Source organism: Eschrichtius robustus, chromosome 12 (genome assembly GCF_028021215.1).
Source record: "Eschrichtius robustus isolate mEscRob2 chromosome 12, mEscRob2.pri, whole genome shotgun sequence".
Lineage (NCBI taxonomy): Eukaryota > Metazoa > Chordata > Mammalia > Artiodactyla > Eschrichtiidae > Eschrichtius > Eschrichtius robustus.
This window is the reverse complement of record NC_090835.1, coordinates 34,615,408-34,630,696: the sequence shown is the minus strand read 5'-3', so window position 1 is coordinate 34,630,696 and position 15,289 is coordinate 34,615,408. Positions and strand designations below refer to the sequence as shown.

The 15,289-nt window shown below is 41.0% G+C and overlaps 1 protein-coding gene across 1 annotated transcript in view; it reads left to right on the top strand.

Moving 5' to 3' along the window:
• The window catches only part of CACNA2D3 (calcium voltage-gated channel auxiliary subunit alpha2delta 3), a 789,028-nt gene that overhangs the window by 380,927 nt on the left and 392,812 nt on the right, over positions 1–15,289 (top strand). Inside the window, exon 9 of the mRNA XM_068557675.1 lies at positions 7,065–7,139. Within this exon, the coding sequence (XP_068413776.1) occupies positions 7,065–7,139 (75 nt within the window). The remainder of the gene's footprint in view (positions 1–7,064; positions 7,140–15,289) is intronic.

Genomic DNA, 15,289 nt, shown 5'->3' with positions numbered 1-15,289 from the left:
ATGCATTAAATTAACAATATTATCATAAAAATGAGGGTGCTAATTCTGTTCCATGCTGAAGTTAGAAAAATGATTTTACAGAAGCCTAAGCCATGCATTAAATGAACACAGTATTAACTGGGCTGATATTGTTAAATCAATTTAAATGCCTCCTGTAGCCCGTGTTTGTGCAGAGTTGAATAGAGAAGAGCATCATTTGTTAGTTCAACCCAGAACTTTCTGGTGCCCTGGTTTTAATTTGCAGAATTTTCTTTAGAACCGTTTCTCCAGTGCTTTGCCTGCTGTGGATTTGCTTTTTAAAGTAATCGATTCCGTATTAAAAGTATGAGGATGGTATTTTCTTTCGGTGCTCATTTTTTCTGTACTGCTAATTACGTCCAGTCGTGTTTCAAATTACACAAGAAGCTTTTGTAATGCAAAAGATCCCTGGGATGCCTTGTGTTGGTGAAAATATTGTGGATTCATCTGCTTCATTACATAAACTCTACCCATTTTCATTCTAAAGGTTATTTAATCAAAAGTGCACCAATAAAACCATAAAAATATTTAATGGAGTTCCAGCAATTCTACATCAGATTCTTGCATTGTATGAGCATGCCAGTATTTTAATTCTATATATATATGTGTGTATATATATATATATTTTTTTTTTGTGGAACTTAGGCTTCTCTAAAACGTATGCATTTACTTCCTTTACTTTTTGTTTATTACCTGTTTTTCAAAGAGGCTAGAGATTCTTATTAGTTTATTTATTTTTTTGTCTTTGTGTCAACTATTTTTTTTCTTCTCTTGGCTTTGTTTCTAATCTTTTCCATCAGTGATCTTCAGTTTTGCCTTTCATTTCTTTGTTCTGGTTATTTATTTATTCAACAAATACTATTGAGAGCTAAGAGTTAAGTACTGAGGCTGCTTTTGTAGATCAGGAAGACAGGTTGTCTTCCCGCATGGACTTTGAGGTTTTGTGTGTATGTGTGTGCTTTGGATGTGGATGCAACCAGGAAGCAGGTGCTCACGGTCGATTGTGGACAGAGCAGTCTCAGAGAGGGTTGGGTCGGGGCGGGGAGGCTTAGAGAGCACAAAGGTGGAACATGCAGCCAACAGGGGGCTCAGTGATGGCTTCTTGGAAGAAGCGATGACGAAGTGAACACTTTAAGATAAGTAGGCATTAGCCAGGCATATGCAATGAGGTAGGGCAGGAAAAAGGAGAATAACAATTGAGGAGGAAAGTGCTATTTTCAGGTTGTAGTAAGTTCTCTCCCACCCCCAGGAAGTACAGGCCTGGCTGGCTTGACCGAAAGGAGTTCAGTGACTGGACATAGTGGAGTGGGGGTGAATGTGGGAGGCAGAGAGAGTGGGTAGGTGGGGGTGATGGGGAAAAGCATGGTACTGGATTGAGAGGGGCGGTCCAGATCAAGCAAGTCTGGTCAGCCACGTAGAGGAACTGGTACATCCCCTGAAGGCAGTGGAAGACATGGAAGGAGTCTCTGCTGCAGGGTGAAGTGTCCACATGTTCCCTAACGTCTCTCCCTTCTTCATGAGGTCTTTCCTCATTATCCTTAAAGGCAACTGTTGATCTTCTTTTGTTAGGCCTGAAAGCTGCATTGCTTTCATTAATCATGTCCAGCTTCCAACGTTAAGCAGGGTTCAGAATCCCCAGTATCATCCAGAGCCCAGTCAGCTGTCCTTTGCTCTCCAGTCTCTGGGCTGAGATTTACATGAAACCAACATGTGACACTGTTCTACACCAATGCCGAAGCTTGCATGAATCTTGGTGGGTGAGCCCAGCCCATTTGTTCTTTGTTTTTAGATTCTTCTCCCAAAAGTTCTGGCCATTCATTGAATGAAACTTGGCTTTCCTCATTAAAATTCCCATTGAGGATTTTGCTGTGTCTTTAAAATGCGAGATGTTGGGAGTACTTCCAGAGATTGGGCAAAAGGAAAGAAAAGGCAGATGGTGATGTATTCTTTGCTGTCGGAGCCTAGAGTTTGGTGGTTGGCCTGAATAGCATGGGTTTCTCTTGAGGCTTTTTTTTTTTTTTTTTGGATGGACCATGGCAACATCACAGATAAGCACTTTTTTGTCATGAAAAGGAAAAGCAAACATTGTTGAGCACATTCTTTTACTAATAAAAGTAAGAAAAAGTGGTCCATGATCACTCCACAGTGATGATCATGTGCAAATTTAGCCAGTGTTTGATATCCCTGACACATGGCAGGTGCTTAGTTAATATTCAGGGAGCAAACGAACAAAGGGTTTCATGGCAGATACCTTCCCGGCTGGTATTTGGCAGTAGGCCGGCAGCTCTGTCTTGGCTCCCTGTCTGCCAAAGACCCAGGTGATTGGGAGGGTTCAGAGTGTGGCCTGGGGTGGGGCAGTGTACAGCCACACAATGTGGTGGTTTCTGTCTCAGGTATTTAGAAAGTCACACGTGCCTATTGAAGCAGCACTTCTCTCCAACGAATGCAGTCTGTGCTCTCTGCAGAGGTCAGGGGTACGTGAGCCCTGTTCCCAAGAGTAAGTCATGGCCATCGCCCCAACACCCCCTTCCTACTTAGCAAGTACCAGCTGTCAGTCTTTCTGTGTAGCACACGGCACACTCACATAAATATTTTCTTTCATGTGCTCGTACACCCAGACACTTTCTTACATGCGGCTTCTCTGTTGACTCTTTACTGAACCATCTCATTTCATCCTCATGGTGAGTTCGTTAGAAAGATGCAGTTACAATCCCCATCCCCCCAATACGAACACTGACAGCAAAGAGTGGAGATGCTTTGGCCAAGGTCACCCAGCTAGTGTGTGACCAGATTTGAACCCACCCTGTTTGCCGCAGTTGCCCAGATTTGAACCCACCCTGTTTGCCGCAGTTGCTTTAGCTCTACTGCTCTACCCTTGTGTGAATCAGAGGAGAAGAGCCAACCAGCCAGGAGAAAGGGAGAAGATAACTGACAGTGACTGAGGCCCTGAGTCTATGTGGTAGATTCTAAGCTCTTTAAAGGGTGAAAGTTCTTTGTCCATCTCCTCACCACATGTTTAGTGGGCTGGCTAGACCATCTCTAGGGCTGCCTGGGCTCTCTCCTATCCTGCTAAGATACTCCTCCCATTTCCCAGAAACTTGCAGGAAGGACTAAAATGTTTGGGGAGAGTAGGGGGTGGTTGAGTGCCTCCCTGGGGTTCACTCTTGGTAGTGGGAGGGAGCAAAAACAAATGGCAGAAGAACATTGCATCTGGCTAATGATGATGTGCATTGCATCCTTTTCTATTAGACCATTGATATCTGATTGTTTAAGTAGGGATGAAGGAGAGCTGAAGGAGGCCATTGTATCTTAGGACTAGAGGTGACCAGATCTTCAGTTGTAAATTGACTTGGCCATCTCACATTGTTTCACAAAGTGGAAATCTAGGGGCCATCCATTAAAATGCAGAAATGGAAAGGTTTCCAAAAGGAGAACTGCTGGGAGCCTGGGAGCAGTTCTACATGCAGGGCACCCTTGGTGTCCCCCTCTGGAGGAATGCTGGGTAGCGTGGTGAGCATACACAGCCCATGGGCCTCTTTGGCACAGCTGCTTGGTGTGCACCATTCCCTCACACAGACGGCTGAGCCCCGTTCCCTTTGGTGATACAGTCCAGATTGCTCAGCATAGTTTTGTCCTGATGCAGTCAAGGGAAATTAGTTAACTGCAAGCTTGGATGATGCCACTAACAAGCTGGCGGGGGTTCAGAAGAGCAGATTCCTCCACTGTGGCCAGGGCTTGCACAGTGACGGCGAGCATGGTTTTGATTACTGCACATGTTCCTCCCTGATGAGGGCAAGAACTTCTTGGTCTTCTTTACTTGTAAGCCCCTCTCTGGTCCCCCACATATACAGGCCTTTACATAACAAAGCAGTTTCAGGTATTTTGCCTCATTGGATCCTCACAGGGGCCCATGGAGGGTAAACAGAAGATGAATTAGCACCTTATGCATAAGACCTGGGATCAGAGAGGTTTAGTGACTTCCCCAAGGCCACACACTGAGTGTATGGCAGGGGCGGGACTTGGACCCAAGTGTCCTGACTCCTACCTCAGAGTATAGAACCCCAGGAATCAACATTGTGAATGTGTATCAGGTAGAATGTAGATAAAGTTTTAAAATTTACCTGGAAAATGGAGTTGGAAAGTTTTGGACTGCAAGTTACAGAACAATTGAATAAAAGTTGCTTCAGTATATAGGTGTTTCATAATCTCATGGAAGAAGCCTCAAGGAGGGCAGCTGCAGTTTGGTACAGTGGTTCAACAGTGTCAACAAGACCCCACATTGGCTCTATCTTCCTGCTCTGTCTTCCTTGAGCCTTGCTCTCCATTCTTAACCTTGTCAACCTTTGCAACCTCATGGTTGCAAAATGGCTGCTGCAGCTCCACAATAGCATCTCAAGAGGGAAGGAAGGCAGTGGATGTAGAAGAGTTTTCCTTTAATGGCAAGAAAAAAAATTTCATTGAAACTGCCCAGAAAACTACCCCTTATTTTTCATTGGCTGGGAATGGATTACTTGACCACCCCCAGCTGCAAGACATGCTATGAAAGCCTGTATCCAACAGAGTGGGACCAAATAGCTGTGATTGCCTAAGACTGATTATGCTTCAGGAATGAAAGGAATTAAGCTTTAGGAATGGGCATATTATCACCCTGAACCAAATCAGTCAGTGAGGGAGGTGGAGGAGGGGAAAAATGGCTGTTTTTTTTTTTTTTTTCCCCAGCAACTTCCAGTGTCAGTTTTATATGCACTGAGAGTTTTGTTTATTTTATTTTATTTTGGCCACACTGTGCGGCTTGCAGGATCTTAGTTCCCCAACGAGGGTTTGAACCCAGGCCCTCAGCAGTGAAAGTGCGGAGTCCTAACCACTGGACTGCCAGGGAATTCCCTGGACTGAGAATTTTGGAGAAGCATTTCTTCAGGTTAGACTGTGCAGTTGCTTCCTGGATCCTGAGATGACATTCCATTTGTCGACAGCTGATTGCAGAATTGCATAAATCTATTTTTTCTCCATGCCTCATCTCAGCTCTAAGTCCACTGAGCTATAATTTTTCTGATGGTTTTATGTGACTAAAAACAAAGATGAAAGAGGGAGGAAAAGTCAGATTGATAGGAAACATAGGCTTAGGGGCCAGAGAGGAGAAACTGGGGGCTCTGAGGTCCTGGGGTCAGTGGTTGGGAGGTCAAACTGCTTGGGTTTGAATCTGGACTCCACCCCATGTACTCCTCAGTGACTTTGGGCAAGTTGATCATCCTTACTCGGCCTCTGTTTTCCCATCTGTAAAGGGGGAGTGATTGGAAGTACTTAACTACCTGAGGTTGAAGTATCCTGTGAATGAAGTCTAGCCTGTGTCTAGATAAAGGAAATGCTCACTAACAGTTAGTTGCAAATAATAGTGTCATCACTACCCGTACTTGCTATTAAACATCTTGGTAGGTGAAACCTGATACATCTTAGTCACTGTTGTAGCAGCTGCCAGTCTGGTCCTCTGCAGTCTGTCCCTGCAGTGTGTCTAGAGTAGTTGTCCCAAGCTGATCTCTTTATTTCACCCACTCCCCTGCCCACAGCCTATGGTTCTCACTGCCTCTAGGCTTAAAGTCCAAACTTCTTAGCCAGACTTTGCTCGCAGGCTGGCCCTGTGAGAGATGGTTTTGGTCCCTTCCCTCTGGAGCTCTGGGCTGGGCCTTTGGTCCCTAAAGTGGAAATGCCATGATACTCTCATTGAACAAATTGTTCCCCAGTACCTACTCTGGGTCCAGACCTGTGCTTGTCACAGGGAATACACTGAGGAACCGGACATAGACCCTACTGATGTGGTCCCACATTGTGATGAAGGATCCAGGCACCAGGCAATTAAAATTTTGGAATAGATAGGAGCGGAGCCTCTCTTGCAACAGAGGCAGCTTCCCAGAGGAGGCAGGAGTGAGGTGGCCCAGAAGATGAACAGGCGTCAGCTGGGAGATGCCAAAGGAGGGCTTGAGGCAGAAGGCCCAGTTGTGGAAGGCCTGAAGGAAAAGGTGGGTCATCTCAGAGGACAGAAAGGGAATTAGGGCTGGCTGGTGCCGAGTTTATGGGGAGGGCTAATGAGTGAAGATGCTAGAAAGGTCAACAGGGCCGAGTGGCCAGAGCCCTGCCAAGCCCTGGGAAGGTTCCTCTGCAGAGCAGTGGGGAGCTCTGAATGGCATTGACAAGAGGGGGCATGATTAGATTTGTGTTTGGGAATGTCCCAATCTAGCTACAGTGCAGAGAACCATGCTTGATGAGAGAAATAAGACCACTCAAATTTTCTCTTCCTAGCTGTGAGCTTTGGACAAAAACAAGCTTTCATAATCTGGGTATTCTGGAATCAAAAATGATGGGAAGGCTGGCATTGGCCTCTGTGGACAGTGGTATCACTGGGCATGTGCAGTGCTCTGACCAACACCTGCAAAGCCTCTTATAGGGGAACATCCAGGCCCCTCCTTTCCAACATTCTGTACTCACTCACATGTGACCCGCACATGGGTTCCGTAGCTCCATGAAACCAAAGGCAGAGCTGGAGCCCTATCCGCCCAAGTTTGGAGTACTCTTTATTTATTTATTTTGCCTCACCATGCGGCTTATGGGATCTTAGTTCCCTGACCTGGGATCGAACCTGTGCTCCCTGCAGTGGAAGCACAGAGTCCTAACCACTGGACCGCCGGGGAATTCTGTGGAATGCTCTTTAGATCTCAGCTGGACCATGCACTGTTAACCATGCCCCGGGAGCCCCTACGTTTGGAGTCACCCCTGAAGGATTATCAGTTAACTGTGTACACCCTGAACACTGCCATCTACCAATATGTGCTCTACACGTTTCCCCCTCAAACAAGAAATGAATAAAGTATGTCTTTGCACTTAAGCACAATTTTTTTGTAGGGGCACTGATCGAGAAAGTCACCTTAAGTAAATGAAATGAGCCTGTGATCGTGCTGCTTTTTTGTTTGTGTGTGTGTGTGTATCCTTAAATTATTGTGTACCCTTTAAATGCTTAATTAAGTGTTTCCTCTTGGCTGTTTTTCCCTTTGCAGTATAACGAGGAGCTTCACTACGTGGAACCTTGCCTGAATGGAACGTTGGTGCAAGCTGACAGGACAAACAAGGAGGTAGGGCCTGCCGCTGGACGGGTGCATCAGGGGTCATGGCACACCCATCTCCCTCACAGTGATCAATTACAGTAATTCTGTCCTAGTATTTAGAAATTCACCAAATGTACTGCCCTTTCATTTAGGGCCTTGGAACCCCAGTGTGTAGAACATTTATGAAGAGGCCCAAATAAAGTCATGAAAGTAAAATACTTATATTGAGTTCAGATGCTCGCTAGTTCTGAAACAATCACATTGATTTTCTTTTTCTTTGCTCTAAGCACATCCTGTGTTGTGCTTTTCACCCATATTGACACCATTGAAAGAATATGGCTCTTGCCGTAATTTCAAAGAAAGTTGAACCCACTTGTTATATCTCTTCTTGCACTCAATAAAATTGATTAAGTAACTGTTGGGGTAGATATTGGGGTAACTTGACTCCTGGATTAGAAGGTAAGCTTTACAAGGATAGGGACAATGTCACTCTCTGCTGTATCCTTAATGCTCCGAGCATTGCCTGCTTCATAAATATATTGCCTGGAACAAAAGGAAGATATGTTAATGGAGGAACTTAGGAAATGGGATACAAGTTTCCTTTCCAGTTGGAGCATTCTTGGAAAATTTGCACAGTGGATTTCTATAAAATTCTGTTTTCCTTTGGCTACCCTTAAATCTGTCAGTACAACCATCACAGCCACCACCAATCACCCCTACAGGGCCAAATGACAATTTAGGTTGAAAGTGTAGCTGTGGCTGCGACAATGTCACACGTCCTGGGACTCATAGCTATCATTACTCACATTGTTTTGTTGTACCTGCCATGTGGGTACAATAAAATAATGCTCCTCCCCTGGAGAGCAGATCCCCATGAGGTGACTGAGGACAATGGCCAAGGTAGCTCTCTGTGATGTACTGTGCATGTGCTGGGAAGAACCTCTGGCCCAGATGGGCAGGGAGTGCCATTGCTATCCTAGATGCAGGTGGTAGAAGTTTGGGCGCCTCTGAGGGAGTGAACAATAGAGGATTGGGAGAAATGCACTAAAACTGGAACACGGAGTGAGAAGGACAAATTATACCAGAGTTAATGTCCAAACTTCAATCTGAGGGGGAAGCACCACTATAATCAGCTTTGCTTTTAGGAGAGAGAAACAAGTACATTATAGTTCAAAGAACAAGTGTATCCAGGGAATGTTTGTTCATGGTCATTTTTTCGGCCAAGGTAGGAAGAAAATAACAAACTTACAGCCAGATTTCTCTAGAAACTTTCTCTTTGTTTGGCCATTGCCTGGCTCTAGAGTTCACCCCCTTCCCAATTTTGTAGCATTGGAATATCTCCCAGAACCTTAAATAGGTGTCCACTGATGGTGCTTACAACATTAAATAGATAAGATGCTTAAAATGCTTCCTTCAGATGGCTTCCCCGATGAACAAGGGCAGTGTGATATTTGGAGATATGAAGTCTAATGAATGAAAAAATTGTTAGAGAAAGTGAGCTAAGAATTTATTTAAAATCTCCTTTGAACTTATGAATGTTGAAGATTGAAGTCATTTGTATTAAAACTAATCCAGACTTTTTATTCTGCCAGTATGGAGTAGCCATATTTTAATCAGATCCCTCCCCTTACAACTGAAAAATCCTGGACGTAACCCCACAAACGAGTATAGGAAGACCTGCAAGGTAGAAAGAAGGGGAACTGCCTAGACTTAAAGACATGGAGGTGAGTTCCCTGGGTTTTTTATTGATTCCCATAGAATCAATATCTGTTTTATAATAGAATCTGTTCCCAAATAGAGCACTCCAGAAGCTTCCCACCTGGGCCAACAACAGGCATAGACAAAACCAAACAAACAGAAAAACAAACTTCCAAGAAAAGCCTGTTTCCTTTAGTCAAAGGACCAGGGAAAGAATGGCCTAACAATAAAATCCTTTTGTGACAGTACCTTTCCTATTCCAGCCAAACACCAATGGAGCAACCAATAGACCAGCTGTCCACAGTTTCAGCAGGGCTAAACAGGAAGTTGATCTTCCACCCCACCCACAACCACTTGGCCCTTGTGCCACACCTCAACAGAGAGATTGACTGCCAAGAAAACGGATTAAATAGGACCCAGAGTCTCACTGTCTATAATCCAAAATGCCCAGAATGCAGTTAAAAATTCCTTGTCATCCCAAGAACAAGAAAAGTCATAACATAAATGTAAAAGACAATCAACAGACGCCAATATTGACAGGAATCAGATGTTGAAATTAAAATTAAATTTAAAATTAAATTAAAAAATTTTTTTAAAAATTAAATTGTTTCAAAAGCAATTAAGAATTCTCTTTTTCATTTATTTTTCAAATAAATGAAAAAATATAGAATCTCGGTAAACAAATAGAAGTTATAAAAAAGAGCCAAGTGGAAATTATAGAACTGAAAAATACAGTCACCAAAATAAAAAGCTCACTGGATCAGCTCAATTGTAGAGTGGAGATGACAGCAGATAGAATTAGTAAACTTCAGGACAGATCAATAGAAATTATCCAGCCTGAGCAACAGAGAGAAAATAGATTGGAACAAAATGAATAGAGTCTCAGGGACATGTGGGACAGCAAAAGGGCTAGCATTCATGTCACAAAAGTCTCAGGAGATGAGAGAGTGGGACTGGATAGATATTTGAAGATATATTGGCTGAAAACCTCCCCAAATTAGTGAAAGGCATAAACATGCATGTTCAAGAGGCTGAGTAAATTCCAAATAGGATAAATCCAAGTAAATCCATGGGAAGACATTATAATTAAATATAATTACACAAGGAAAAAAAAGTGATATCCACCAGAGAGAAATGACACATTATTTAAATTACCAATTTGAATAACAGCAGATTTCTCATATGAAACAATGGAGGCCAGAAGGAAGTGGCGTTGCATTTTTCAAGTACTGAAAGAAATGAACTGTCAACCTAGGATCCTATATTCAGTGAAAATACTCTTCATGAATGAAGGAGAAATAAAGACATGCTCAGAAGGAAAACTATGAGAATTTGTTGCCAGCAAACCTACCCTTAAAGAATGGTTAGAGAATTTCTCCAAACAGAAGGGAAATAACAGAAAAAGGCTTGAAACTTCAGAAAGGAAAGAATATAGGGACTTCCCTGGTTGTCCAGCGGTTAAGACTCCACCCTCCCAGTGCCGGGGGCCCGGGTTCTATCGCTGGTCAGGGAACTAGATACGGCGTGTGCATGCCGCAACTAAGAGCCCACACATGGCAACGAATATCCCATGTGCTGCAACTAAGACCCGGTGCAGCCAAATAAATTTAAAAAAAAAATTTAAAAAAAAAGGAGGGCTTCCCTGGTGGCGCAGTGGTTGAGAATCTGCCTGCCAATGCAGGGCACACGGGTTCGAGCCCTGGGCTGGGAAGATCCCACATGCCGCGGAGCAGCTAGGCCCGTGAGCCACAGCTGCTGAGCCTGCGCGTCTGGAGCCCGTGCTCTGCAACAAGAGAGGCCGCGACAGTGACAGGCCCGCGCACTGCAGTGAAGAGTGGCCCCCACTTGCCACAACTAGAGAAAGCCCTCGCACAGAAACAAAGACCCAACACAGCTAAAAATAAATAAATAAAAAATTAAAAAAAAAAAAAAAGGAAATAATATAGAAATGGTTAAATATAGAAGTAAGTATGATATAGTATCTTAATTCTCAGGAGATTTTTTAAAAATTTTATTGAAGTATAGCTGATTTACAACGTTGTGTTAATTTCTGCTGTACAGCAAAGCGACTCATTGATACATATCAATATATTCTTTTTCATATTCTTTTTCTTTTTCATACTCTTTTCCACTATGGTTTATCACAGGATATTAAATTATAGTTCCTTGTGCTGTACAGTAGGACCTTGCTGTTTATCCGTCCTATATATCATAGTTTGCATCTACTAATCCCAAATTCCCCATCCTTCCCTCTCCCATACCTCCCCCCTTTGGTAACCACAAGTGTGTTCTCTATGTCTGTGAGCCTGTTTTTGTTTCATAGATAAGTTCATTTGTGTCGTATTTTAGATTTCACATATAAGTGGTATCATATGCTATTTGTCTTTCTCTTTCTGACTTACTTCACTTATTATGATAATCTCTAGGTCCATCCATGTTGCTGCAAATGCCATTATTTCATTCTTTTTAATGGCTGAGTAATATTCCACTGTGTGTGTGTGTGTGTGTGTGTGTGTGTGTGTGTGTGTGTGTGTACCACATATATACCACATCTTTTTGTTTTGAATTTTATTTTATGCTATTTTTTAATACAGCAGGTTCTTATTAGTTATCTATTTTATACATATTAGTGTATATATGTCAATCCCAATCTCCCAATTCATACCACCACCACCACCCCCTGCTTTCCCCGCTTGGTATCCATATGTTTGTTCTCTACATGTGTGTCTCTATTTCTGCCTTGCAAACCAGTTCATCTGTACCATTTTTCTAGATTCCACATATATGTGTTAATATATGATATTTGTTCTTCTCTTTCTGACTTACTTCACTCTGTGTGACAGACTCTATGTCTATCCACGTCTCTGCAAGTGACCCAATTTCATTCCTTTTTATGGCTGGGTAATATTCCATTGTATATATGTACCACATCTTCTTTATCCATTTATCTGTCGATGGGCATTTAGGCTGCTTCCATGACCTGGCTATTGTAAATAGTGCTGCAATGAACATTGTGGTGCATGTGTCTTTTTGAATTATGGTTCTCTCTGGGTATATGTCCAGTAGTGGGATTGCTGGGTCATATGGTAATTCTATTTTTAGTTTTTTTAAGGAACCTCCATACTGTTCTCCATAGTGGCTGTATCAGTTTACATTCCCACCGACAGTGCAAGAGGTATACCACATCTTCTTTATCCATTCATCTGTCAATGGACATTTAGGTTGTTTCCATGTCTTGGCTATTGTAAATAGTGCTGCTATGAACATAGGGGTGCATGTATCTTTTCAAATTATAGTTTTGTCTGGGATATGTCCAGGAGTGGGACTGCTGGATCATATGGCAACTCTACTTTTAGTTTTTTGAGGAACCTCCATACTATTTTACATAGTGGCTGCACCAGTTTACATTCCCACCAGCAGTGTAAGAAGGTTCCCTTTTCTCCACACCTCAGGAGATTCTTAAATCATATTTGATAGTTGAAACAAAAATTATAGCATCATCTGCTGGTGCCCAATGTTTGTTGAGGAAATTCTTAAGACAATTATATTTGAAAGTGTGGAAGGTAAAGGGACCTAATTAGAAGTAAGATTTCTACATTTCACTGTAAGTGATAAATGCTAATACCAATAGACTGTGATAAATTACATATTTATATTATAGTACCTAGAGCAACCATTAAGAAAACAATAAAAAGAGGAATACTTAAAAAGTAACTCACAGAAATGTAAGAAAAGAGAAATAGAAATGGGAAACAGAGGAAATGAACAGGAAAAAGAGATAAAGTGGCAGACTTAATCCCTAACATATCACTAATTATCTTAAACATAAATGATCTAGGCACACCAATTGAAAGATAGAGATTGGCCAAGTGGATTTTAAAAAAATGCCCCAACCATATGCTTACTACAAGAAATTTGCTTCTAATACAGTGACATAGTTATGTGGAAAGTAAAAGTATGGGAAAAGATATACTATGCAAACATTAAAAAATAGAAGTGACTATATTAATATGAGGTAAAGTCATCTTCAGAGCAAAGAAAGATACTAGAGACAAAGAGGGACAGTACATAGTGATAAAATGGTCAATCCACCAGGAAGAAATAACAATTCTAAATATGTTTGGACCAAACTACAGATCTTCAAAACACATGAAGCAAAAATTAAAAGAGTTGAGAGTAGAAATAGAAGAACTTACAGTTATAGTTGGGGACTTGTACACTTCACAGTCATGAATTGCTAGACTATTAAACTGAAAATCGGCAGCGATATGGAGGTACTGAACAACACCATCAACCAGTAAGATACAGATACCATTCATAGAAGGCTTTACCCAACAACAGCAGAATATACATCCTTTTCAAGTACCCATGGAACATTAGCCAAGATAAAACAGATCCTGGGTCATAATACAAACCTCAACAACTTTGAAAGAGTTAAAATGATAGAGTATTTTTTATAATTATAATGGAATCAAATTAGAAATCATTAACATAAAGACGTCAGAAGAATCTCTAAACATTTCGAAATTAAACAATATACTACTAAATAATTCATGGGTTAAAGAGGAAGTCTTAAAGGAAATTTTAAAAATATAAAAGTGAATGAAAATGAAAAGACAGTGTATCAAAATATGTGGGACAAAGCTATTACAGCATCCAGAGGGAAATTTATAACACTAAATTCTTATATTAAAGAGGAAAGCCTCAAATTAATAATCTAACTTCCTAACAAAAGAAACTAGAAAAAGGAGAGCAAAATAAACCCAAAGCAAACAGAAGGAAGGAAATAATAAAGAGCAGGAATTAATTACAGGCATACCTCATTTTATTTTGCTTCAGTTTATTGCACTTTGCAATAATATTGTGTTTTTCACAAACTGAAGGTTTGTAGCAACCCTGCATCAAGAAATTCTATTGCCACCATTTCCTCAACAGCATGTGCTCACTTCATGCCTCTGTGTCACATTTTGGTAATTCTCACAATATTTCATACTTTTCCATTATTACTATATTTGTTATGGTGATCTGTGATCAGTCATCTTTGATATTACTATTGTAATTGCTTTGGGATGCTACAACCTGGGCCCATATAAGATGGCGAACTTAATCAATAAATGTTTTGTGATTTAATGCAATTCCTGTCAATCACAGCAAGGTTTTTATAGACATAGACAAGAGTATTCTAAAGTTTACATAGAAAGGCACAGGGCCTAGAATATTAAACAATCTTGAAAAAGAAGGAAGTAGGAGGAATCAATTTACCCAATGTTAAGGCCTATTACATAGTTACAGTAATTAAGACAGTGTGGTATTGATGGAGGAGTAGACGTATAGATCAATGGAATAGAAGAAAGAACACGGAAATATACCCACACAAATATGCTCAACTGATTTTTTATAAGAGTGCAAAGACAATTCAATGGAGGACAATATCCTTTTCAACATATAGTGCCAAAGCAATTGAACATCCATAAGGAAGAGGAAACAAACAAACAAAAATTTAACCTTGGCTGAAATACTGAAACTTAAACAGAATTTAACTCAAATGGATCAAAAACTTAAATGTAAAATGTACAGCTATGACACCCTTTGAAAAAAAAAGAGAAAGTCTTCAGAAAATCTAGGGCTAGACAAAGAGTTCTTAGGCTTGACACCAAAAGCTCAATCCATAAAAGGAAAATTTGATAAAATGGATCTCACTGAAATTAGAAAAAAACCCTTTTCTATGTGAAAGACCCTGCTGAAAGGATGAAAAAATGTGTGGTTTGCGGATACCTGCTCCCAAGATATAGTTTGGAACTAGCAATCTATATGAATATACTAACTATATGTAAACCACGTATAGACAGAGTACAAGTATATAAAGAATACATAAATAATGCCAACTCAAGAGTCCAAGCATAATTAGAAAATGGGCAAAAGACATGAAGAGACATTTTGTTGAAGAGGATATACAGGTGACAAGTGAGTTCACGAAAAGATCATTAGCTAGGGAAATTGAAACCCCAATGAGATATCACTACACACCTATTGGAATGGCTAGAATAAAATAAATGAATAAATAATAAAAAACACCAAATGCTGGCTAGGATGTGGAAAAACTGGATCACTCATACCATACACTGCTGAAAGGAACATAAAATGATACAACCACTTTGGGAAACATTTGGCTGTTTCTTATAAAACTAAACATGCAATTACGATGTGACCCAGCAGTTGCACTCTTGGGCGTTTATCTCAGATAGATGAAAACTTGCGTTCACACAAAAACCTGTACACAGATGTTCATAGCAGCTTTATTTGTAGAAGCTAAAAACTGGAAACAACCCGGATATCCTTCAGTAGGTGAATAGTTAACAAGCTATGATATAGCCATATCATGAAATACTACTTAGCAATTTTAAAAAAAGAGAACTATTCATACCCACAATAACTTGGACAAATCTTTGAATATTTGGGGAATTATCCTGAGTGGAAAA